Source organism: Magnolia sinica, chromosome 5, assembly GCF_029962835.1.
Source record: "Magnolia sinica isolate HGM2019 chromosome 5, MsV1, whole genome shotgun sequence".
NCBI classification, from domain to species: domain Eukaryota; kingdom Viridiplantae; phylum Streptophyta; class Magnoliopsida; order Magnoliales; family Magnoliaceae; genus Magnolia; species Magnolia sinica.
This window is the reverse complement of record NC_080577.1, coordinates 7,975,003-8,001,954: the sequence shown is the minus strand read 5'-3', so window position 1 is coordinate 8,001,954 and position 26,952 is coordinate 7,975,003. Positions and strand designations below refer to the sequence as shown.

Genomic DNA, 26,952 nt, shown 5'->3' with positions numbered 1-26,952 from the left:
CTACAAAGTAATTTGGTAGGCCATGGGTACTGAGTAAAAGTTGTGGGGCCCACCATGACTTATCTATTGTATCCGCTCCATCTATCATTTTATAAGATAATTTTATAGCTTCAGGAAAAAAAAATGGGAACACATCCAACGCTCATATGGCCACACCAAAGGAAACACAGTGAATTGATCATCTACCATTGAAAAATTCTCAGGGCACAGAAGTTTTGGATCAAGTTGAAATTTGTTCTCTCTTCATCCATGTCGTGATCTTATGAACATGTTTGATGGAAAATAAAAATCACCGTAGGCCCTAGGAAGGTTTCAATGGTGGAAATCATTATTCCGCTATTTCCTATGGTGTGGTCCACTTGAGATTTGGATATGCTTTAATTTTGGGCTCAATCCCTAAAATGAGATGGAAAAATAGGTGGACGGCATGGATAAACCACATACATTCACGGTGGGCCCAACAGAGTTTACTCGGTAGAATAAAAGGTTAATGAGATACGCCATACGCAATCCGATTTCGGTGAGACATTCCTTCAGACACTTCAGATTCTATACAAACAACCGCAACACTTGTATTATGACGAGGTGTGGGACATTTAAGTGGATTCGACTGTTCAAATCGTCAGATTTATTGTGGATGGAGCAACGCTTGAAAATCACACTAAGTATACGTTCCTGACCATCTGATTTCATCTTTTGTTAGTTGCCCCTTTGGTGGCCACTAATTGGACAGTTAGAATCATCCGGTCGTTGCGATTTTTGGGCTATGATCCACCCACAACGGTGACCACAAATCAGACCATGGATACATAGATGGAACGGGTATGGTTGCTGAATCACTACCGTCCATATTAAAGGATATTCATCAATAGTTAATATTTGTTGGATTGTTGCGTTCTTTGCACGGTAGCCCATGGAATATTTGTTGGACATAATGAACAGTCTGGATTAATGAATTAGACTGTGGTGTGATCGACTTGAGATTTGGATTGCCTCATTTTGGGATGTTACAGCATGGATATATAAAATACATACATCATTGTGGGACCCGGTCACTACCTACTCCAAGTCTGTCCAAACGGTCCTAAGGAGTCGTTTAGCACCATAGATTTGAGGGAATCATAGAGTAACTGAGTTTCAAATCCAAGGGTTTCAAACAGGTGAAAGCTTGGATTACATCTAAATTAATCCTTTCAAGAGTTGCACGTGTAACATGTGTATCACTAGACTACTAATCTATTGGACACATGGCTCACTAATGATATCCTAAAATAATTAGATTATCAATTGCATCACCATAATTACTTTAATACGATGATCAACACCGTCCAAACATTGTCCATGTAAATCAATGGTTAAAACTCGTTGGTTGGTCATTCAGATGTGAACTTGTGCTTGTGGCCCATCCGAGACTTGTAATTTCATCATTTCCAGGTAAAGTATATATTTTAGCAGGTTTATTACAAATATTGTGTCAAATATTACATACATTCACTAATTAGAAATATTAAAGTTGATTTAGTAATTAAATTAAAACCCCCATAAATATACTATGCATAGCTACTTTTGAATTAAAGTTGATTTTGAATCCATGATGCCAAACACAGTAGAAGAATTTCAAATCCAGGGGGTTCCGAATCCAGGGGTTCCAAATCCACGCTCCCAAACAGGCCATAAGTTGATTTTTTTCCCCATTACATTAGATATGGTGCATGAATTTTCACAGTATTAGAACAAGCAATTAAATTTCACATTGAGATGCTTTGAAGATGGCACTCAAACAGTAGTTGAGTTCGCTGCAACAGATTCTCCCTTCATTACTACAAGTTACGAATCTTGAAACCTGACCTCTGCTCATCGAAAGGCGGCGGCCGCTGGTATACCACCGATGCAACACGGGTCAAGATTCCGGCTGTTAAACCCCATATCACGTATTTCTTATTTTCTGCTTGAAAACGAAAGTAAGGAAGATGGTAGACGACGCCCATCCATTTCACCTCCTCTGTCCAATGATTCTCATCCTACATCCACCATGAAAAGAATGGTTGAAGAAATATATCTGAATTCTGAAAAGAAAGAGAATAGAAGCTGAATAAGGAAGAAATCCAAGCTAGAAAAGACCTTGAGAAACATCTCCAAGGGCACGTCGAATACAGCTTCCACCTCAGTGGAATTTATGACCGGCTCGAATGCTCGTTTATTAAAAAGCATGCCGACTACAGGAATGACTCTTGTGAATTGCTGCAGAGCAGGTAGGAATCACACACCCAGTTGCTAAAATCAGAAATCAAAATTAAAAACAAAGAAGAATAAGAAACAGCAGCTCATCGGCTCTTTAACACATTCAAGTGAAACCGTAGCTGCTGATGGTTTATAAGCTTAATTTGCCTAGGATTAGGTGGCATCTATCCACGACCGTTGGATTTTAAATTGGGACATCATTCATCCATCTGGGCATTCTTTAGAGCTGTCCTTCATACAGCAGATAACTCCAGTGTAAGAATTCTATAAGGTAGGCCTTATTGATCAATGGTTTGGATTGTCCTAAGGGTTGGATGGTGTGATCGGGAATATTAGTGGACCCCACTCACTTGTGATAAATCTAAAAATCGTGCGAGGGGTAGTGTGCTACAACTTTGTTACACACACTGTTCTAGTTGAATTAGGATTATCATATTCCAGTTCAACTAGAGGGGTTTTGATGGGTTCCAAACTACTTAACCCTTTAAACTATATAAACATGATTGAGTGCCAAAGCATACATACAAAAGAAACTTCCATTCCCATCCTAGTGCTTCTCTAAGGTGTAAGGTTCAGAAGACTAAGGCATCCCAGCCAAGTATACTGTTTAGTTTATTTGATTTCCATATGGATGCATAAGACGGTCCTTTGCAATTTCGCATGTAATTTACATCCAGATGAGATTTAGGCATCTAGTATATCTTCTCTCTTCTTCTTCTTCTTGCTGTTGCATGTTTTATTGAAAGGATTTGAATGTAAGAAATTCATGTTTGGTTTCTCCAAGACGTCTGTCACTGAATCAAATCAAATTCAAAGGTTAGCTGCTTTGTAGACTTCTCAGTTCATTTCCCATTCTGAACTAATAGATTAAACGTTTATAGGTTTATTGAATAAATTGGATGGTGATGATCTGCACGATTGGATACAATCCTTCGTTAAGAAGTTAAAGATAAACTGGTATGATCCGTCAGGTAGATGGCTTACTGAATAAAATCTAATCTCATCTGTCAAAATGTTGATCAGAATCTGTTAATCAAAGCTTCTGGTTCCATCAGTTCAATCTTACCATGGTAAAGAACGGTTCAAGAACGGTGACGACCTTGACAGTCAACGGATCCAATCCAATCTCTTCCTTCGCCTCTCTCAACGCTGTCTCGCATTCGTCGGCATCGCTTTTGTCCACCTTCCCTCCCGGCAACGACACTTCCCCTGAGATGCATCAGAGATCATGCCAAAAAAGAAAAAGAAACAAAACACAAACCATTACAATCCAAGCATTTTCTTATTTGGCTGGTGCGTATAATGAAATTTCATGATGTTTAGTAAAACCAAACGCGCCAAAACAGAATCCACAAACCAATTCCTGGACGAGGCATGAACACAATCCTCAACCGAGGCTCTGCAGTTCTGACAAGTGGGACCCACAGAAATTGAACTCTTGTGGGGCCCCAAAATATTCTCGATAGGACAATCCTAACCTTTTATCTCATTAGCCTACGAACGGATGGAGAAGTAGAACGCAGAAATTGTCCACGTTCAACTGAAAAAAGAATCTCAAAATCAGCAGCTGAGATCTTACAATCTGGAAGGTCAACGCACATGGTCCACCTGCCATGAGAGGAAAGATACCAATGGTCTGGATTAACCAAAAATGGGCCCTACTTGTCGGAGCTGAAGACCCGAGTGTAGTTTGCGATGACTCGGATCGAGGATCTTACAATTCCTATATTCTTGTTCTCTTCGTTTGGATGCACATGCAAATTGAACTGCGAGGTTTCGGTTTATTCGGAGAAAAGAAGCAAATTGCAATTCAAATCGATAGTGTATCCAAACGCATCCTAATGACAGAAACCTGCATGACTAGAGAGCTTCGGAGCGCGCTTGGTGAGGATGACGCGCAGATCGCCGGCGTCGCCCTCGAATAGACAGACTAGAACAGCAGCTCTTTTCGATCCGAAATTCGATAGGCGACGACGAAACAAGTCCGTAGGTTCTGAAAAACCCAGGTTTTCTGCTCCCTTCTTTACTTCTTCTTCTTTGGTGTCGTTGTCTTGTGGAAGGGGAGGTTTGTAGGAACGGAGCTGTTGAGCTAGGTTTTGCAGCCGTCGGATTCCGCAGCTTGAATCCATGAGCTTTTTCGAGGGAGGATTTACCAAAGGAGCGGCTTTGGAATCCTTCTTAGAGCTGAGATCATGGTGATGAGTCCCTGCGGGACTCCCAAGGGGGGAGAGAGGTTTACGTCGCACTGCCGCTTATGTTAGCATTATTATATTGTAAACGGCTAAATTGCGCCGTCCACGACGTAAGCGGATTGCGTGGTGACACGTTGCCACCACCGGAAGGACGGACCTGCTGATGGCAGGACTCTCTGGAGCCCGCCATGATGTATGTGTTTTATCCACGCCGTCCATCCATTTTCCCAGATCATATTAGTGCACAAGTCCAAAATTGAAGCATATCCAAAACTCAAGTGGACCACACCACAGGAAACAGTGATGATTGAAGTTGAAATCTTCTTGAGGCCTCCGAAGCTTTCGATCAAGCTGAGCCTTCAACACGTCTACCCGACGTTATGAACAGGTTGGATGACAGATAAACATCACTGCGGGCCTTTAAGGTTTCAACTGTCATTATCCCTACTTGAGCTTTGGAAGCGCTTCGATATGGATCATGCTCTACATCGAGCTGCTGAAACGGATGGACCGAATAGATAAAAACACATGCATCACAGTGGGCCCACAGTGTCCTACCACACCACGACGTGCTGGGCTTCAATATCATGGCCTGGGGCACCGTACTAAGCACAGCTACAGGTGGGCACAGGATGGCTTGATCCAGCCAACTTGACTCGTTCATATCCGTCTCGACTCGAACCGAATAGGTGAGTCAGTCCAAACCGAGTAGGATTCGCACAATCCGAACTCAAACCGAGTCGAGCTCCAGTTACCTAGTAACTCGATTCAACTCAACCCGAAACTCGATCTCGTTATATCCGACTCGATCCGAAATCCGACTCTCTAACCCTATCCAGCGCATCCTACCCCTGATCCGATCCCAAAATCTCTCTATCCCTCTATCATCCTCCTTATCTTCCAAGCCCGACCTCTCTCTCTCTCTCTCTCCCCCTCATCATCCTCATCTTCCAAACCCGGCAACCACCCACCACTATCACCCTCCTCCTCCTTTTTCTCCTCTCCAATCTCTCGGTCTCTCCCTCCCTCATCTCTCAATCCAACTCGATGCCAACTCGACCTGACTCGATACTTCTGACCGGATCGGAGTCGGTCCGGATCAGGCCAGACCGGACTCAAATCGAGTTAGGCATGCTGGACTCGGTATCGAGTTCGGGTCAGGCCTATTTCAAAATCAGAACGAGTAGAGTCAACCCTAACTCATTCTGACTCGACTGGATGTCTAGCTTTAAGCACAGCCGATTAAGTTGGCCAAGCACAGTCCATAACACAACACACTGCACAACAACACGATTAACGGCCAGCCTTACACGCCTTACATGACCCTCAAACAACTACTTCCGTGAAATTGACTTTTGCCTCTCCCCTCCCTCACGTGACACCTTTTGTTACTTGTCCCTTGTGGCCGGTCATTGTGATTTTTGGGTTATGATCCATTCACAATGATGCCCACAAATCAGACTCTACATACATGGATGACAAGCTTATGGTTTTTCAATCAGGGCCATCCATTTGGTGGGACTGCGAGCAGTGCATGCCCATGTACGCAAATCACACCCATTGAAGATCCATATCCATTCAAGTAACACAGTTGTCCTTTTGAATGAGGCCTATCTCTGTCTACTTTCTACCTCGCCACAAATCGGATAGCTACTATTCTACCTCACTAAGGCTACGGAACTCTACGTACAACTATTACCTCTTCAAATCTATAAAATCAGTATAGAATAAAGAACCTATGTCTCATGTTAATATTGTTAGACAGCTCACATACCTTGTATAACTAGTATACCTTGTATAGTTTATTTTCATAGGTAGAGGATTCTGAGTTTATTGTTTTCCTTGTATAGATGGTTGCAATCTCTATATATTCAACCACATTGGGTTGTCTCAAATACAGAAGAAAACATTTTGACTTCACAGTTTACATGGTATCAGAGACCTAATGATCCAAATCCGACCACCCCATTGTCACTGGCACCACCACCTGTCAGATCCGACCATCCTTGGGTCCGGTCATCATCTTTGCTGCGTTCGGCCCCATCCCTGCTGGTCCGACCACCATCCCTGCCGCGTCCGGCCCCATCCCTGCTGCGTCCGGCCACCCCCTGCTCGATTTTGCGTCGTCCAGCCACCCCCTGCTTGATTTTTCAATATTCCAGATCCAGATCCAACACCCCTGCTCGATTTTTCTGCTCCAGATCCAGCGCCCCTGCTTGATTTTCCTGCTCCAGATCCAGCGCCCCTGCTCAATTTTCCTACTCCAGATTAAGATCCAGCGCCCGTACTCGATTTTCTAATTTTCCAAATCTAGATCCAGCACCCCTGCTCAATTTTCCAGATCCAGATCCAGATCCAGCGTCAGTGCTCGATTTTTCAGATCAAGATCCAGCGCCCCTGTTGCCTCTATTGTTGATTGCTTCCGATCTCTCTTTTCCAGATCCAGAGCTCCTATTCCTGTTGCTATTCCGCCTTGGGTATCTCCTGTTGTACGGTACTTCTACGACCTTCTTCTACTGTAACTCCTTGCGTGTTTTACATTATTTTAGATCAATGGACAAGAACCTGTCACCTACAGAGGCCCCATGTTATAGTTTTGATGGTACCAATTATTCTCTATGGGTCATCCATTTTCAGAACTTCCTCAAGGGTCGTGGTTTGTGGGGACTAATTGATGGATTTGTTACTATCCCCACTTCTACAGATGCCGAAAAATTAGCTGATTGGGAAATGAACAATGAACGAATTATTACCTGAATTTTTGATTCTGTCGATTGGTGCATTGCTGTTGGCCTCACACCTCATCACACTGCTAAGGCAATGTGGGAGCATCTCCAGACAATTTATCAACAGAGTAATGCGGCCCGGTTATACCGCCTAGAATGGGATCTCATTAACCTTACTCAGGGTGACGACAATATTCAATCATTTTACTCCAAAATTGTCACAATTTGGACTGAGATGACTATGATGGATCCAACATTTTCTCATGACTTTAAGATATTCCAAACTATGCGCGAGAGTGCGCAAGTTCAACAGTTTCTTATGAAGCTGTGTCCGAATTTGAGCATTGTCGGGCTGCTCTCTTGAACCGTAGCCCTACTCCTTCATTGAATTCGGTTATTAATAATTTATTGGCTGAGGAACAACGACTGAAAGTTCTCTCTTCCTTCCTTAACTTTGGGATCATCTGATATGGTGCTTGCTGTGTCCACCACTACACCAACGCGTGATTCTACTCCTTTGACTTGTCGCGGCTGCAACAAGGTAGGTCATGTTGTCGTTCAATGTAAAGAATAGTGCGCTTATTATCGACGGATTGGTCATGGTATTGAGGACTGCCGTACACGTGCCTCTGCATCTTCTTTCGGCCATGGACGTGGTGGTTGTGGTCGTAGCCGTGGCCGTGTCATGCTCTTTCTGCTACTGCTGTCACTATTTCTTCCGGGCCGTCTATTAGTAATTCTACATCTACTGTTTCTGTTGAAGGTCTCTCATCTCTGTTGACTCCTGCGATGCTCTAGCAAATCGTTCAGGCCCTTTTTGAGGCCGGTATGTCAGGTATATCCCCATCTTCTACATGGTTCTTCAATTCGGGTGTTTTCATTCATATGACCGATGTTGTATTCCATCTTCGTGACATTCGTCCCTACATCGGCAATCAGGTTATTTCTACTGCCGATGGCACTAGACTACCTATTGAGTCTGTTGGATCATTGACTTTCTCTCTTTCTGCTTATCGTTAGTTCACCCTTCGTGATGTGTTTCATGTCCCTAACCTCTCCTCCAATTTAATTTCAGTTGGTCTACTCACACCCAATAACTGTTTAGTCATATTTCTTCCCAATATGTTGTTTTGTGGAGGATCTGGCAATGGGGAAGGTACTTGGAAGGGGTAGGCGGCATGGTCGTTTGTACGTGCTGGATTTTGATCCATCTGTCACTCCGGCTCGTTGTTTCTTTTCTCCATCTTCATCAGATATTTGTTCGGCAAATAAATTGTGGGAACTGTGGTACTTTCGCCTGGGTCATCCACATTCCGATCAGTTACTTCAGTTAATTTCGTCTGCCATGTTAAGAAATATTTCTCTTAATAAAAATGATTTGGATTATTCTTATTTTTCCTATTGTCTTTCAAAAAGTAAGTGTATTCTCTTTTCTCTAAGTACTACAAAATCTTCTATGTTTGAACTTGTGCATACAGATGTCCGGGGTCCTTCACCAATTATGTCTCTCTCTGGGTTATGATACTATGTTATATTCATTAATGATTTCACACGTTACACTTGGATTTACTTTCTGCAATCAAAGTCACAGGTTTTTGAAAAATTCAAGTTATTTCACTCTATGGTGGAGATTCAATTTCGGGTTCCAATTCAAACTCTCCGCTCTGACTCAAGGGGGGAATATCTCTTAACCGATTTTCATACATTTCTTCAAGGGCATGGGATTATTCATCAGACCACCTGTTCTGATACTCCACAACAGAATGGGGTGGCTGAACGCAAAAATCGTCATATTGTTGAAACTGTAAACACCCTGATGACAACTATAAGTGTTCCTCGTTATTTCTGGGCGGAAGCAACATTACATTCCATCTACTTGATTAACCGGATGCTAACCAAAGTTCTGAACAGTAAATCTCCTTACTTTGTTCTCACCAGCTTACCTCCTGCATATTCCACATTTGGTGTTTTTGATTGTATTTGTTATGTTCACCTAACTTCACGTGAACGTAATAAACTATCTCTAAAATCTGTCAAATGTATGTACTTGGAATTTGGAAAAACTCAGAAGGGTTTTCGATGTTATGATCCGGTTTCTCGTCGTGTTCGGATTTCATGACATGTTGTTTTTCTTGAACACATTGTCTTTCATTCATCTCTTCCTCCTCCGCACACTCCAAACTCTCCTGGTCTAACCGCCTTTCCAGAAATTCCGTTTGCCTCAAGTACTCTCCCTCGTCCATTGTAGGTTTACTCACGTCGACCACGTACAGATCCACCACTTATTACTCAACCCGAACCTACTGTACCTATTACAGATCTCGAACCTACCTCGATACGTCATTCCGCTCGTGAACATCGAGCGTCTGATCGCTTAATATGCTTTATGTCTATCATGAATGCTACTCTGGATACTGTTTCTATTCCTACTTCATACTCTCAGGCAGCCACTCATAATTGTTAGAAGAATGTTATGGCAGAAGAACTTACGGCATTGGATGATAATTATATGTGGGACATTGTCACTCGACCTGCTGACCAACAGCTAATTGGTAGCAAATGGATTTATTCTGTCAAGCTCAAGTCTGATGGATCATTGGATCGATACAAGGCTCAACTTGTCGGTCAGGGATACAAACAGGAATACGGAATTGATTATGATGAGACTTTCGCTCCTATGGCCAAGATGAAAACTGTTCGTACTCTTTTGGATATATCTTCTGTTCGCTCATGGTCACTCGTTTAGATGGATGTGAAAAATGATTTTCTTGATGGAGATCTCCAAGAAATCGTATATTTGAAACCTCCTCCTGGCTCTTTAATCCCTGACAATAAGGTATGTCGCCTAAAGAAAGCCATGTACGGCCTCAAACAGGCACCTCGGGCATGGTTCCAACGCTTCACGATGTTGTTACGGGTACTAGCTTTACTCAAAGTGGTCATGACCCATCCTTATTTTTGCACGCCACTACTCACGGAATTGTCATTGTTCTGGTTTATGTTGACGACCTCCTCCTGACTGGTAGTGGTGCTACTGGTATTTCGGCTTTAAAGAAAGTTTTGCAATCATCCTTCAAGATGAAAGACCTCGGCCATCTAACATTCTTTCTTGGACTTGAATTTTTACGTTTCAACCATGGGATCCTGGTCAGCCAGCGTAAATATACCAAAGATTTTCTCGCATTGGCATCATTGATGGATCAAAAGACAGTTCAGACTCCTTTAGAACTTAACATTCACTATGGCCGTGACGATGGTGATCTACTTGCACAGCCCGACTTATACCGCCGTTTAGTTGGGAGTCTGGTTTACTTAACTATGACTTGCTCTGATATTGTTTCCGCTTTACAAGTTGTCAGTCAGTTTGTTTCTGCTCCTCGGACTCTTCGTATGACTGCGATGTTGCGCATCCTACGATACCTTCGTGGAACTCTAGATTTATCCCTGTTCTTCTCCTCCATGACGACTCTGGACCTTCGTGCTTATTCGGATGCTGATTGGGCCGGTTGCGCTCTTACACGAAGATCTACCACTAGCTATTGTGTCTTTCTCGGCACTTCTCTCATCTCTTGGAATTGTAAGAAGCAGACCACTATTTCCAAATCAAGCACAGAAGCTGAGTATCGGGCGATGTCCGCTGCATGTAGTGAGCTCGTCTGGTTACGTGGACTTCTTTCAAACTTGGGCATTCCTCTACAGAATCCTACTTTACTCCATGTCGATAATCTCAGTGCTATTCAGATTGCCTCTAACCCGGTTTTTCATGAACGGACAAAGCATATTGAAGTTGACTGTCACTTTATTCGCGGAAAATTTCAGTATGGGCTCATTTCTCTTCCACATGTTGCATCCCATGATCAGATTGCCGACACTCTCACCAAGTCTCTCACTTCTACACGTCACTCTTTTCAAATTGGCAAGCTATTACTTGTCGATAACCAGCATTAGCTTGAGGGAGGATGTTAGATAGCTCACATACCTTGTATAACTAGTATACCTTGTATAGTTTATTTCCATAGGTAGAGGATTCTGAGTTTGTTGTTTTCCTTGTATAGATAGTTGTAATCTCTATATATTCAGTCCCATTAGGTTGTCTCAAATACAGAAGAAAATCTTTTGACTTCACAGTTTACAAATATAATCAACACAACATTTTTTTCAGCTCAACGCTACCTATCATTGACATTTATCTCAAAACACAACTCTTTTCAGCTCAATGCTGTCATAGTTCACACCTTTTCGCTTCTGTTCGGCAATCGATTAGCTTAATGTAATTTAGTTTCTGCTTTTGTCCAATACATCATTGCAGCAAGTCGGATTAGTTTTAGTTAAATATTCATGACTTTATTATCGAATTCCCCAAATCCCCTAGTCTTTAGGGATTCAACAGACACATTCTGTTGATCAACACCACAACCATTTAGGTTTGGAAGACCATTCGGTCTACCAATCATTTCACCAACTTAACCGCCATCCGTAATTTATTTTGCTCTCATTACTTTTATTTGCCCATTATATTGCATCTACGTCTAGATTAATCTCTTTTCCTTACATGGGTTAGCTCAGCCATCCCCTGCAGCTACAGGGCTGGGTTAGGCCTAGACCATAGCCAAGGCCATTTTAGCTCAACTAGGGATGGGGCCAACATCACCCAGCCTTCGCCCAACCAATTACTAGTCAGAAATGGGACGCAGGAGCCTCTCTACACACTGCCCAGCCCTCACCCATGGCTGGCAATACGTTAGGCGAGGGACGTGGTGTTGACCCCAGCACTAGTCAGGCCAAAAAGGCATTGGCCCTGGTCCAGGCCTAGCCCAGTCCTATAGCGACTGGGCCTGACCCTCACCCATGGCTGGCAATAGGTCGGTAGTGACCTGTATGTGCAACTAAGTGAAAATCCCAAGTGTAGTTTGCATATTCCAGGATCGAGGATCATAACACAAGTAATTACACGACACGCAACACGATTTGTGCAGTCAGGTTCAAGTGGACACCATGGCCGGGCAATCCAGACCATTGGTAATGCTATGTCCCACCAATGGACCATGCCCAAAAATATCCGGCAATGGAAGTTCCCAGCAACCAATCATGGGGACCCTGTTTCTTTACAGTTCAATCTCACATTAACCATCTCTCTTATCCATAGGGCACAAATTGAAATGTTATGATTGTCCCATTGACGATACTTTCAGACAGCCCATCCACAGTGGTATGAAACAAACCGGAGCTGAAACCTGCATACCACACGAGCTGTGCGTGTCATCTTCCACAAAGAATCAATTACACAAAAGCATACCTTGTGATGAAAGCAAATACAGAATTCAAATTGCTAAATTTACATAATAAATAGATATATTTGATCAGGCTACTTCCACAAGTGTGGCCTGTTCTTTTTATTTTGCACGCTTCCATCAAACCCTCTCTCTCTCTCTCTCTCTCTCTCTCTCTCTCCACACCAACATTTCTATATATGAAACAACGAGAAGACAACCAAACAAGGCTGCTAAGGAAATACCCCTCTTCCACCCACATGTTTCGCCTTGTCTTGCATTGAACCCGGCAGTAGATCAGTGATCGGTCCCATGGCCCACCCCGGTACCGGCATTGCGTCAAATACCTTTTTCACTTGTTCATGATGAAACTGCCTGCTCTTGCTTGCCATTTGTTTCACCGGCTTTGGTAGAAGGAGAAGAGCTTACCACTACCTTAGTCTTCACCTCCTGCATTACAGGTTTCTCTTTCTCGGTGGGCAATTTTTTCATCTTTGGTAGGTCAGCAACGCGGGCATGTCCTTTCCCATTAGAGGAAGGAGTTTTTACTGGGACGGAGGTTCGCGTCGCTGATGGGCTTAGATTTTTACTCACCTTGCTTGCTTGCTTGCTTTGGTTTTTAGTGGGGCTGGACTGGACGGGAATCCTGCTTTCCCACGGGCGTGCGGAGATCCAACGTTCCATCCAGCTCCACCCCCAGCCTTTGCTAAAGTCATAGGTGACATGGCCCAGGTTCGGGTTGGAATTGGCACGCCACTGCAAATCACAGGATTTGAATCATGCTCTTCCCTAACACCCAGCCATTTAGGCTGCATTTGGCTGCTTGATTCAATTGAATTGCAATAAAATCAAATTCAATAAAGAAGGAAACTGTCGAAGTCAGTGGGGCACCATTTCTTTTTATTTGCAATGACGAGAACAAACACCTGACTGCGATTCTCCGTTTTCCAAGTCCAACTTGAAGCAATCATAATGGTAATCTGGAGACTGGTCTTTCATTGTGAATGGAGAGGGGCAGCCCACTTCACTGACTTCAGTTATTGCAATTCATTACAACTGAGCATCCAAACACACCACTTAAGCAATGGAGTGAATGCTAAACGAACAACATACCTGATGAGAAAAGGCATAAGCCATTGCCCGTTCACGCTTAACTGCAGCTTCTTCTCTCTGTTGTATTCTAGCAAGAATTTCCTCCATCGTATCAGAGCCGCCACACCATTCAACCTGTTGGGCTGACAAACTGTTATTGCTCAAAAAGGCGGTATAAACCGACGGCATGAGAAATGCAATGGCGGCAAGACAGTGCGCTTTATATGAAGTGCTTTTTTTTTTTTTTTGAGGAAGCAGCAAAAACAGAGTTTTTCCAGTTTGGTTCTCTTGCCAGCCCTAAAATCGACATGTAGCAGTTGCATACATGTTGCTCATGTTTAATCAAATAAAACCATAGCTGCACGGTTCTTCTTACAAGGTGTTGCACCCTTTTCAAGTTGTGCTTCCGACTCATGCGCCCGCTCCCTCTCCCTGGTTGTTTTATACTTGCTTACACCTTAAAACAGATGCTTCCCCACTCCCACACCCAAATCTATTCCGCTTCACTTCCTGCTTCGTGCAGCTATGAATAAAACCCACATGCAGGAAAGTCCAGAATGCACAAGGTTTAAGCTTCCAAATTAGTGGCATTGATATTACACTAAATGAGATGTGCTCTCCAATTTCAGGTGATCGGGATGGCCCACCTTTATAGTGCTATGATTTCAGGAAGAAGAATTATACAGTCCTTGATCAGAGAATATCTACAGCACATTGAGGTTACCAGTTGTGCAAGTGGGCCCGTCATTCGGGTGATCCGAACTTATTATATGGTGGGTCAAACTATTGGGGACCATACGCCAAAAATCTCCTATTTGGGAAAAGCATGACCCTTCAAGCTGTAGCCAGAAAATGGGCAATTAAAAAAGGGTCCAGGTTCAACCAAAAAGGGCCAAAATCTAGTGGATGTGATCTTCTAATTTGGGAAATTTTAACTGCATGGGGCATCTAGTGGGGCCAACAATATCAACAATTTGGAACACTAAATCATGGGCCCTACTGGTACAAACTGAAAACCTGAGTGCACTGTAGATATTCTCGGTTCAAGCATTATATAATACCTCCTTAAAAAATAATCAGAATTCTCTTTCCATCTGTAGTTCAAGAAAAGAAAAGAAAAAAACACGGCAATGAAGACTGGACCCTTGAGAACACAAGCATGTGACACTCGAGTAGGGATGAGTACAGGCAGGTTCGCCTGTCTAGAAAAGCACAAAGAACACGAATAGCTGAAAGCAAGAAGCTAGTGATAAAGAGAAAGTCTCTGTGTTTGATTACAGCAGAACTAGCTCCCTCCCATGGACCTTTCCTGCTAATGTCTTGTTTCTGTGAATGTACCCTATGAAAGATTACAAGCAAATAGGTAGAAGATGCTGTTCAAATTCTTTACCGGTGTGTATGTAGGTCCACCAAAATACAAAATTTAAATTAACTAACCAAACTATATGTGGTCAACAGAAAAGAGAAAATCCCCAACACCATCTTCGGCAAATACAAATACAAATTGTAAACCTATGGTTTGGAGATTAGACCACTGTTAACAGCATCCGTGGTACACTGAAGCTTCTTGAATAGGAAAAGTCCACTCAATTAATAATAGCGAAAGCTGGTACAAATACAACTACCAAACTGCGAGAAATCCATTGTTTTGCATCACTAATGCCTGTATCATGCTTGCATATGAGAGAACTACAGCTTTAGTTCTTTTTAATTTTCTTTTTTAAACAAGAACATCTCAAGTCCAACTGGTTGGACTACAACGTGTGATCCACCCAAAGGACAACTTCCAACCTTCAAGTGCATGTGACAGCCAAATCCTTACCAATAAGCTGGCCCCACCATGAGGATCACCTACTGCAAAAAACAGTCCTATTGACTCATCAGATGGGCCACACCATAAAACAAATGTCAAGTCACTGATAAATAGCAAAATACAAGTGTGGTCCATTTGCTGAGTGGATATGGTTGAATTTTTCACAAGGTGATCCTCATGATAGGACCAACCTACCAGGTAGGTTGGATGTCACATGCGCTTAATAGGTTGGAAGTTGTCCGCTGGGTGGGACCATACTTTGTGGTCCAACAGGTTGGACTTGAGAGCTTCTCTTTAAAAATACAAGAATATGAATAACTAAATGATTTCAAATCTCGACAGGGACACAACAAATGAGAGGAGGACCACCAACATAATATAATTTAAGCACCTCAATTCATTACAAGAGCACCAGTCACTCTTACCTCTAGCTCGTGGAGCTTGGCCTCAAGCTTTAATTGATTGTCATGCTTCTTTTGTCGAATTCGGCCTTCTGTTACCATACAAATCCGACGAGCTCTAATCTGGGCCTGTATTTTGCTCCATGATTTGAGATAGTTCAAGGTGGTCAATGCTTGCTTGTTGACGGTATGACCTTGTGTAACGACCTGTAATCTTACTGACCCTTTCAAACAACGTAAAGCTTTCCTTGCCTGTCATTAGTGAAAATAGTTCCAATAAGTGGTATTGATAGGCAAAATACAATATGATAAACAGTTTGATGACGACAAGAAAGGGAGGCACCAGAATCACAATTTTCTATTAGATCAGCACCCATTCTGACTCATAAACACACCCATTCCTTTCCATTTTTTCCATTTTCCATATAACAAAGCAAAGTTCCTTCTTTTTTTTTTTTCTAATAATGGAATAATTATTAAAAGCCTGAAAAGAAACAAGAAAACAGATGACAACGAATCATCATACAACAGAAGGAGAATATCTTCTCTGTTACAATGCTTCAAGATTGAAGATCCGCAGGTCAATTCAGTAACTTTCTTCCGCACCCCACGGACCACATCCTCAAGCATGGGCAAGTTTATCAATCAGAGCGTAATGGTGACATCTGGCGCATACGTGCATGTACGCCGCCTCACCTACGCACGTACGCACGGAGTAGGAGGGCCCCACCATCGATCTGTCTCAATGACGACGTCCAGGGAGGGCCTCCTACCTAGAAGACGAAGTTTGGTTCAAAAGATTGGGCCCGATAATCAAGACAAGCCCATCATCGGATCTCATGATCGTGGCCCACTCGTATTGATTTCATATTTTAAGTTTTGTTTATTGTTACTATTTAGAACATTGTGAATGCTTTAGATTTCTCTGTTTGGTTTTTATTTTATTTTACTTCATCCCCAAGTAATAGGTTGTGCACATGGTGCAAGTTTTGGGGTATAGGATTTTTCCTATAAATAGGCACCCCTTGTAGTTATTTTGATTGATTGAAGTTAATAAAAAAATTCCTGCTTTATTTTTCTGCTCTCTTCGTGAGTTGTAGAAGAATTCAAAAGTAGGTGCGAAGCCCTCCCTTTTCGAAGGGCTAACTACCGTGGTGCGAAGCCACATCGATCCCGATTCACCCCCATCCTCCATCATTTTTTTTTCCATCTTCCCCCACCATCCGTACTTCGAATTCGTCATTTTGTTGCATCAGATTTCTTCATTACAGCAGGTTTCCAGATTTCAGCCTGCAGGCGAGCTGAAACTTCGGCGGAGCACCACGCACAAACCGTACATCGGATCGAGCTGAGATTTGGAGGTTTTGGAGACCATCCCTGACCGACCAGGGCCAAGGTGGCCTTTTTCTAAATAGTGGGCCCCACACACGTGCGGCTGGGATCACACGCACGTCCATCTGGGCCATTGTTGCTGTCCACACACGGGATCGTCTTTTGGCTCAGGTTTTTATCCTCTTTTATCCTCTCATAACCGTTTTTCATGAATCCTAGCCCCAGATTACGTTTTTCCTAAGTTATTTGCCAATTTTCTTACCCTAGGGTTCCCCGAATTGGAATTTCTGAATCCCTTGGATTAGGGACTGATTACTATGCATGCGTGGATGATTATTCCTTATCTTTGAGTATCGTTTGGTTCATAATTTTTATTGATCCAGCCCTATCATGTGTAGGCTTGGACCCGCATAGATTCTCCTTAATTGAATGTTTGGACTTTCATGTGGGATATGGAATTTGTGTAATTGTTTCTGAACTAACGTGATCTTAAGCCTGAAATCTCGCATATCATATTTAATTTTCATGTCCTGCATCAAATTTGGTATCAGAGGCTAGGGTTCTTGTAGGGGAATTCACCACATATTTAGGGTTTAGTTTTGTTTGAGTCATTCATGCATCCAGTCCATCATATATAGCTGCCAGAAAACCGTAGTCCCTGATATATAGCTGAATTTTCGTAACGGTGTGTAGTCTCCTTCATATAGAGTCTCGTAGATCATTTAGTTTTTAGATGCATATAGTCGTCATAGAAAGTCCTTAGGTTGTATGCCCACACGTACGGGTCATGGTTTTAGCTTGCACCCTACACTAAACATGGAGCAACTGCTAGAGTCAATGACAAGTTGTCCCAGCAAATCGAGTATTTGGGTAAGTGCTATGAACAATATATAGACCAACGCTTTGATCAATTTGATGCGCGCATTACCCAACTAAAGGCCTCCACCAGGACAAATCCCAGCATTGGGGTAGATGTCCAATCTCAGGCAGGTGGCCAGGAAGATAGACTAATGAATGGAGGTGGCCACGGAATCAGTCATGGGCAAGCACCCGTGCACCCACCCCAACAGGGGCATCAAGACCACTATTTTGAGTGGCACAACACGTACGGCCTTGTGGCTAGAGAGAGTGCCCCAAAGGCTAGTATAGAGTTACCCACTGAGGCCATTCCGGTAGTAGATGAGTTTCGTGATGTCTTTCCTGATGATCTATCAGATGAGCCTCCCCCTAGGAGGGATATAGAGCATACCAGAACATGGGACACCGTGATACCTACAGCCAACTTTGCGTTTAATAGTTCTGTCGATAGGTCCACAGGTCTCAGTCCTTATGAAGTCGTTACTGGTTAAAAACCTGAGAAACCTATTGATCTTGTCCCTATGTCACTATCCCATAAGCCGTCAGAGCCTGCAGAGTCTTTTGTGCATCACATTCATTCATGGCATCAAGAAATCAGGCAAAAGATCACTACTAGTAATGAATATTACAAATTTTCTACAGATCAGCATAAATGTTTCAAAGAATTCAATGTAAGGGACTCTATGATGGTCCACATCAGGCCCGAGCAATATCCTCCGAGAGCTGTTCGTAAGTTAAACACGCGTAGTACTGGACACGTCAAAATTATAAAACGAAATGGTCTCAATGCGTATGTGGCAAATCTTCTACCCTCCATGGGAATTAGTTCCACATTCAATGTAGAGGATCTAGTTGCATTTTAAGGGGCCATTGATGCATTGTCTAGCCTTTCGCCTAACCATCCTGATTCATCAGACCTTTCCATTGATCCATGGTCCCGTCCCGACCCATTTTTTCAGCCTCTACCTCCCATACCTACCCGTCCCGACCTATTTTTCCAGCCTCTACCTCTCATACCTACCCGTCCCAACCTATTTTTCCAGCCTCTACCTCCCATGCATATTCTTCCTGACATTTCTTCTCAGTCACTCCCTCCTATACCTAACCTTCACACACCCAGAGAGAAAATAGAGGATATCGTGGACCATCAGATAGTTTTAACGTCAAACGGCAAGTTTCAGAAGTACCTGGTCAAGTGGAAGTCACGCCCAGCTTCAGACAGCACGTGACTCACTGCGGAGGAGCTTAAGAGACTTGATCTTGACATCCTGGAGTGGTTCGGGAGTTTTATTTCGCTAGTGGCGAAATTTTCACAGCCGAAGAAAATTGATGGGGACATCTCGCGCATACATGCACGCACGCCGCCTCACCTACGCACGTATGCACGGAGTAGGAGGGTCCCACCATCGATCTGTCTCGATGACGACGTCCAGGGAGGGCCTCCTACCTAGAAGACGAAGTTTGGTTCAAAAGATTGAGCCCGATAATTAAGAAAAGCCCATCATGGGATCTCATGATCATGGCCCACTCGTCGGATTGATTTCATATTTTAGGTTTTGTTTATTGTTATTATTTAGAACATTGTGAACACTTTAGATTTCTCTGTTTGGTTTTTATTTTAGTTTACTTCATCGCCAAGTAATAGGTTGCGCACATGGTGCGAGTTTTGGGGTATAGGATTTTCCCTATAAATAGGCACCCCTTGTAGTTCTTTTGATTGATTGAAGTTAATAAAAAAATTCCTGCTTTATTTTTCTGCTCTCTTCGTGGGTTGTGGAAGAATTCGAAAGTGGGTGCGAAGCCCTCCCTTTTCGAAGGGCTAACTACCGTGGTGCGAAGCCACATCGATCCCGCTTCACCCCCATCCTCCATCATCTTTTTTTCCATCTTCCCCCACCATCCGTACTTCGAATTCATCATTTTGTTCCATCAGATTTCTTCATTACAGCAGGTTTCCAGATTTCGGCCCGCAGGCGAGCTAAAACTTCGGCGGAGCACCACGCACAAACCGTACATCGGATCGAGCTGAGATTTGGGGGTTTTGGAGACCATCCCTGACCGACTAGGGCCAAGGTGGCCTTTTTCTGAATAGTGGGCCCCACACACGTGCGGCTGGGATCACACGCACGTCCGTCTGGGCCATTGTTGTTGTCCACACGCGGGATCGTCTTTTGACTTAGGTTTTTATCCTCTCATAGCCGTTTTTCATGAATCCTAGCCCTAGATTACGTTTTTCCTAAGTTATTTGCCAATTTTCTTACCCTAAGGTTCCCCGAATTAGAATTTCTGAATCCCTTGGATCAGGGACTGATTACTATGCATGCGTGGATGATTATTCTTTATCTTTGAGTATCGTTTGGTTCATAATTTTTATTGATCCAGCCCCATCATGTGTAGGCCTGGACCCGCATAGATTCCCCTTAATTGAATGTTTGGACTTTCATGTGGGATATGGAATTTGTGTAATTGTTTCTAAACTAACGTGATCTTAAGCCTGAAATCTCGCATATCATATTTAATTTTCATGTCTTGCATCAGAGCGGGTGTAAATAGTGGCCAACAGCAAGTAACAATTCATTTCCACACAAAGATGATTTATTCAACCACGGACCAAATTACAGAAAGCCAAACAAAAGATATGTAAATGAGGGATTAAACCCAACTACAAAGATCTGAAGCTACCAACCATAACTTGGTCTCCCAATAAGTATGCAGAAATCAAACATCATCAACACCACTACGAATATCAAAGGTTTCATAATACACATGGAAAGCTTGTTTTGATCAAATTATAGTCACATACCATAAAGCTTCGAAAAGCAGTTTGAATCCGAGTAGCTGCTATGTCTTCAATTGGCATTCCAAGAATCCTGGCATTTCCACTAGAGGCACCATTGAAAAACTTAATTGATGATTTACGAGAGCGATGCCTCCATTTGAATCCATTTGATTTTTCAGTAGCAGAAGACCCCTGTGCAAATGAAGTCAAGATAATTAAACAACTGTTGACAAACAACCACTGGAAAATTCACCGTAATTCGTGTATGGAATAAGCATGACGCACAGAGTATCAATTTATCATCCCAGAAGGCAGTCAACTACCATAAAAGTGTAACCATTTGTATAACTGTCATAATGGCTTGTGTTTGGATAATCAATTCAATAAAGAGAATGAATGACCCAAACAGGAGTTGAACCATTTCAATTGATAATAACTACCAGATCCCTAATAGCAATTCCATGACTTGAAACATCCCATAAATAATGGAAAGGGGCAAGCTCCAGACTGGCATCTTTATTCAATTCATTTCAGTTGAGCAACCAAACACACCCAAATACAATGTAATAAATTTCTCATGTAGCTTATTTTGGTTATAGCTTCCTGGACAAAAAGAAAGAGCTCTGCAGTAGCATGGTGGCTTTATCTCCACATGAGCCTACTGAATTAAGAACTGGAACAGAATCCCATGAAGGATGCCAGGATGTATATGGAAAACTACTCTAGCATGAAAGCCAGCCAAATTGCATAGACATGACACATAGGTGCCCAATGAAGAAGGACAAAGGAGATAAATAAGTCTTTCTTCCCTTTATCTTTTTTTTTCTTCTTCTTTTTTCTTTTGAAGAAAAGATAAAATATGTATATGAATAAGAAAAAGATAACATTCATAAGACCCAACAAAAGATGAGTAATGACAAATGGAGCAACATGGAAATTTTGATGATGCCATCAATGTTCCTACTTGACATGGCAAGCAACAAGTGGTTTGTGTTTATTTGGTGTTAGATGCACTTTATCATTTACAGTAAGCCTGCAGGGCCATATTTCTCTTTATTTTGGGACATTTCTTGTTTCCTAGTGAACTGCATAATTTTCCCCCTTTTCATTCTCCTCGTCTTAACTGTATAGTAGGGGGTTAACCTTCTTAGTGCAAAAATCATAATTTGTTAATCTGGTTTGCATGAGAGAGAGAGAGAGAGAGAGAGAGAGAGAGAGAGAGAGAGAGAGAGAGAGAGAGAGAGACCCTTGTTAGAAGTCTCTAATTGCACATGTTAGTTGATTACTCCTCTATTTTTTAACACACACACACCACAATGGGTGACCTCGTGTTGAAACTCTTGACAGTCTACCAATTCTAATCAATTGGAATATCCCCATTAAGCACCCTCATATGCATGCATGCACCCACGCACAAAGAGTTGTAGCATCACCGTCGTCATCTTCATGTAAGCCTTATCCAACTAATTGGGGTTGACTACACAAATCCCATTCCTCCATTCCACTCTATCAGGGCTTGTATCCTCTATGGGCAGGGAGGAGACATTCAACCATCTCTTCATCCACTGTCCCTTTGTGAGGAAGATCTGTGTGGATATTTTGAGGCGCTTTCAGGTGTCTTGGTCCTTTCTGCTGTCCGTGGGAGAGCTCTTGTTAGCTTGGCACAGTGTGGGCATTGGAAAGATGAGAAAGTTGTTGTGGAGAATGACTTTCTAAGCGATATGGTGGGCTGTTTGAGAGGCAAGAAACACAGGTGCTTCAGAAATGAAAGGAAATCATCGGAGGGAACCTCTCAAAAGGCTAGATCTCTTGTAATTGATTGGGTTTCTTGCATGTCTAAGCTTAATGGATGTAATCTTTCCTTTCTTGGGATGTAATTGGGTCACCTTCTCAGCGCCTCTGCTTTCTGTTTTCTTGTTGCTTTGTTTTTCTTATGCTTCTTTTTAATAAAAGAGCATTATCTTTCAAAAAAATAATAAATAAAATAAAATAAAAACAGACACAGCTGAAGTGTAAGTATCAAAGTCATTGGGATTTATATATAACCCAATGGAAGTCTGAGGCGACAATCACACATTGAAAACATGCTGGAAAGGCATGCCCACTGACAGCACACAACGTACTGCTTAGAAGGACACTTTCCACTCCCTCACATAAATAGCCACCCTTAAAAAATGTTCCACATCTTTTTCGAAACTGGATCATTCCCTCTATTCCATAAAAGTTAAAAGTGGTAAAGTAAAATAGCTTCGGTTTCAAGAAATGAATAATCAACTAATGCTGGCAGAAATCAGAACTCTGCAGTACAAATGAGAAGTGTTTTCGGGCAGCTTCACCTGTTTTGATTTGTCCTCCTTTGCTTTCTTTAGGCTGATTATCGCCTTGAACCAGTCACCAGAACCCATTATCTTTAATCTAAGTGTCCACTAACTCAATACCATCTAGCAAAACCTGGCGCAAAAATTTCCACAGTGATGACATCTCTCTTCAAGAACATACATTTGTACATACGTGCAAGCATACATACACATGTATAAGACTTATCCACATCCAAACCAGTAAATAGAGATGACCTATCATAATATTACATGTTAAAAATGCCCGATGGAGAAGTGAAGTGGATGGTTGCTAACTAAAATGCCTAAGTATGAAGTCCATCATGGACTCTCTACCATATTCACACCATGTGAAGCATGCATATTCATGAACAATGGTTAGCCATTGATAAAATAGAGAATATGGAGGATAGATTGCCTTTCTAGCAAGGCTACTCATTGATGCAGCACCCACAAGCAACAGCCACAACAATGGCCAACCAGTGTCCACTGTGATAATTACTGTGGTCCATCCATCAGCCATTCAGCTTCTCCAATTCACTCCACAGCTCTGAACCTACTAACTGTACTGTCATTTATTATGTTTTATACAATTTCACCTTGTTCGTTTTGTTCTTCTTTCTTTCTTTTCTTTTTATTTTTTTATTTATTTATTTTATTTTATTTTCCTTTTTGCCAGAGTATCAAACCTTCAAATGGGGTTGTTGTCTTGTTGAAATCCAACTTTGTAACATTATACTTGCACAATCTCATGAAACAAGATGAGGAACTGTCATTGCCAAATACTAGGAAGGTTGTGGATATCAGTTTTCTGATCAAACGATACATATCGGCTGCATTGGTCAAATGATCAATACATTGGCCAAATCAACCATATTGGTTTTTTTTTTTAAATCCGATATGTATTGGCTAATATTTTGTTCCAAGTCGCCAAGAACCAAAACCTTAGATAATGGTCCATTCAACTTCACACCTTTTTATCTGTGCTTTTGGCTCTTCTACTTGATGGTTTCATCTCACAGTTCTCAGCTTGAGAAAAAGGGAAAAGAAAAAAGTAAAAAAGAAAGAAAGAATGTTGCCTCCACTAGCGAGTAACAATGACTACTTTTTACATTAATGTGGACTAAACCACAGGCCAAGATGATGACTAATTTCCAACGAATAAAAGAGTCAAAACTTCCAAACAACAAATCTTTTGGCTCTTCTACTTGATGGTTTCATCTCACAGTTCTCAGCTTGAGAAAAAGGGGAAAGAAAAAAGGAAAAAAGAAAGAAAGAATGTTGCCTCCACTAGCAAGTAACAATGACTACTTTTTACATTAATGTGGACTAAACCACAGGCCAAGATGATGACTAATTTCCAACGAATAAAAGAGTCAAAACTTCCAAACAACAAATCTTTGGAACTAGTATTGATTCCAATCAAGTTTGAAATTTCTCAGCATTATCAATTCATTGCTATCGTTAGAAGTTCCAACTTCGAATTGAAAAAAAAAAAAAAGAAAAAAAAAGAAAAAAAAGAAAGGCATCATCATAGAGACAGGACACCAAATCCATTGGCGCTTGAAAGAGCAGGTATCATTCTTACAAGCTGATAAGTATCTGATGCTGCAATGATATAAGCAAAACTTGGATATTTTTGGAATAAAGAAGAAGCAATCTTTCCATTAGGCTATCGAAAAACAGGACATGAATCAGTCACAGTGCACAGATCTTATTATCATTTGCTGCCCCACGATTTGGACATGCCGCATGAATTCCCAGAATCCGAGCCATTCATCTGGTGGGCCTCGCCATGAATCAGCCACTGATCAAATGATCTCAACCATCCAATCAATGACCAACAAAGATTGGGTAGATAAACAGTATACGCGACTATTAGCATCAAATGGCCAAAACCCACCAACAAACAGTATACGCGACTATTAGCATCAAATGGCCAAAACCCACCAACAAACAGTATACGCGACTATTAGCATCAGTCCAGTCCATAAGATTACTTGAGAGTGATCCATCCAAGATAGAACCCAGCCAGTGAACAGCCTCGATCAACACCCTGTTGCGCACATGTCCTGTTTTTCCGCAGCATGATATCAAATACAAACCTCATCTAAGAGAATCATATATCTCTGGTTCCACCAAAAAGGGGAAAAAAAAATGAAATGAAAATTAAATTAAAAAAACAGTAAATTTACAAATAATATAAAGAAAAGTTAAAATCAAGATTTTTTTTAACAACATATCCACTAAAAGAAAATACCATCAAAACACATCGAAATTGAGAGAGAGAGAGAGAGAGAGAGAGAGAGAGAGAGAGAGAGAGATCATATTCACAATGAAATTTGGAGCAGAATTCGCAGACCCTCTTCTTCCTTTTTCCTTTTTTGGTTTTGGCAAGAACTCTCTCTCTCTCTCTCTCAGAAACTATCTATAGAAACCAGGAAAATAGCATGAGAAATAACAAAAGAAGAAGATGGTTGCATTGCTTTTGGTTAGATAGAAAAGATTTGGAATGCCATTCATACCTGAGGAGGAGCAGAGGATGAGATGAGGCTGTTTTGGGAAGATATGGTCTTCTTGGATTTTATTTTTCTAGAACAAGGTTAGCAAAAGGCAGGGTGAGAGAGAGAGAGAGAGAGAGAAGCTGGTGGATTCCCATGGCCCAGCAGCAGCACGATTTTCTCTCCTCCAAAGCGTTTATAATTAAAATAATAAAATAAATAAAATGAAAAGCTGGGAAGCTCTTATCTGTTTGGATTCAGGCATCAGTCCACCTCTATTTCTAAAACGGTGGTGGCTGTTAGGATCTACTTGTCCAATTTTTGTACATCAAAGTTACATTCGGACACGACCCATGTGGTAACCATTGGTGTCTGATCAAGCTTTATAGATGGACTATTTTATTATATTTGTGTAAAACACTAGATTGAACAAATATAAATGTCTCTTATACACATTAAGCATATTGGCATGTTAATATCTCGCATACTTGTAAATTGACAATGACATTTGTGGCTCACTTAAATATACATGATATTACATCTTATTTTTTTTTACAGAATCGGGATCCTTTGTTTGAGACGCTGCACTATTACATTTCAAAGATGATGTATCCCAACCACAATGCAATCAAGCACCCAAAGTGTTGTACACACAACATATCAGCCCAGTAGACAGTAGTAGAATGTGTTATGTGGGGTGGTTGAATAATGGTCTCACTTATAACATAATGATATGGCTTATGTGGTAGATGTAATGCATGTGCCATACATGTGCATAAAAAGTCACTTTTTTGCTTATTTAATGAAAAATAAGTTAAAAATAACTTTGCAATTGAATTACCCAATCAGCAAAAATAACTATTTTTAAACAAATGTCTTTATTTCTATTAAAATTAGTAGTGTCTAAATAATTGTTGTTGAACATTACAGATATAAAAATGAGTATATAGACAGAGCTGTTGGAATGAAACATTCTGAATCAAACGTCCTGACACATGCTCATATCCCAACCTGAGAATTTATAGAAGCTAGTTGGAATACAAGTAATTTAGAAGGACACAAATTTCTTCTAACCTCATATATGTGGAAATTCTATGGAGCCTATTATAATTGTGTGTGACATCTATTATATTATTAGTTTCATCATCTTATGTTAGGATATATGTCTAAAAAAATAAAGTAGATCCAAGCCTCAATTGGGCAAGCCTTATACAGTGTGTATCAAACACCCACCGTTGAAAATCCAAACTGCAGTGGTCTTATGAAGGTTTCAATGCAGGAGACTCGATCACTGCCTACTTTGAGTTTTGGATCTGCTTTAGCTGACTTATTGTAGGAAAAATATAAGGAAAGTTGTAGGATATTGGGATATGGTGTTGTCCAAAAAGGTGGAGGAAAAAATGTCACAATT

General features: G+C 41.6%; 2 protein-coding genes across 7 annotated transcripts; both read right to left on the bottom strand.

Moving 5' to 3' along the window:
- Positions 1-1,653: 1,653 nt before the first annotated feature.
- On the bottom strand, positions 1,654-4,901 carry LOC131245328 (nudix hydrolase 15, mitochondrial-like). Of its 2 annotated transcripts, XM_058244699.1 has the most exons (4): positions 4,094-4,866; positions 3,308-3,450; positions 2,122-2,241; positions 1,654-2,021 (listed from the first exon to the last, which is right to left on the bottom strand). In XM_058244699.1, exons 1-4 carry the CDS (start codon positions 4,368-4,370, stop codon positions 1,821-1,823), a joined length of 741 nt encoding a protein of 246 aa, XP_058100682.1. In that variant the 5' UTR covers positions 4,371-4,866; the 3' UTR covers positions 1,654-1,820. The 2 variants fall into 2 exon arrangements, with proteins under 2 accessions (XP_058100682.1, XP_058100684.1); XM_058244701.1 differs by lacking the exon at positions 2,122-2,241 and having other exon boundaries at positions 4,094-4,901.
- A 7,538-nt stretch (positions 4,902-12,439) lies between these two features.
- LOC131245326 (protein IQ-DOMAIN 10-like) lies at positions 12,440-25,743 on the bottom strand. Of its 5 annotated transcripts, none has more exons than XM_058244694.1 (7): positions 25,566-25,743; positions 25,375-25,468; positions 23,041-23,155; positions 20,729-20,896; positions 15,760-15,987; positions 13,543-13,656; positions 12,440-13,185 (listed from the first exon to the last, which is right to left on the bottom strand). In XM_058244694.1, the coding sequence occupies exons 3-7, from the start codon at positions 23,107-23,109 to the stop codon at positions 12,790-12,792; spliced, it is 975 nt and encodes a 324-aa protein (XP_058100677.1). In that variant the 5' UTR covers positions 23,110-23,155; positions 25,375-25,468; positions 25,566-25,743; the 3' UTR covers positions 12,440-12,789. The 5 variants fall into 5 exon arrangements, with proteins under 5 accessions (XP_058100677.1, XP_058100679.1, XP_058100681.1 ...); XM_058244696.1 differs by having other exon boundaries at positions 25,375-25,464; XM_058244698.1 differs by lacking the exon at positions 25,375-25,468 and adding an exon at positions 25,041-25,169.
- Positions 25,744-26,952: the final 1,209 nt, after the last annotated feature.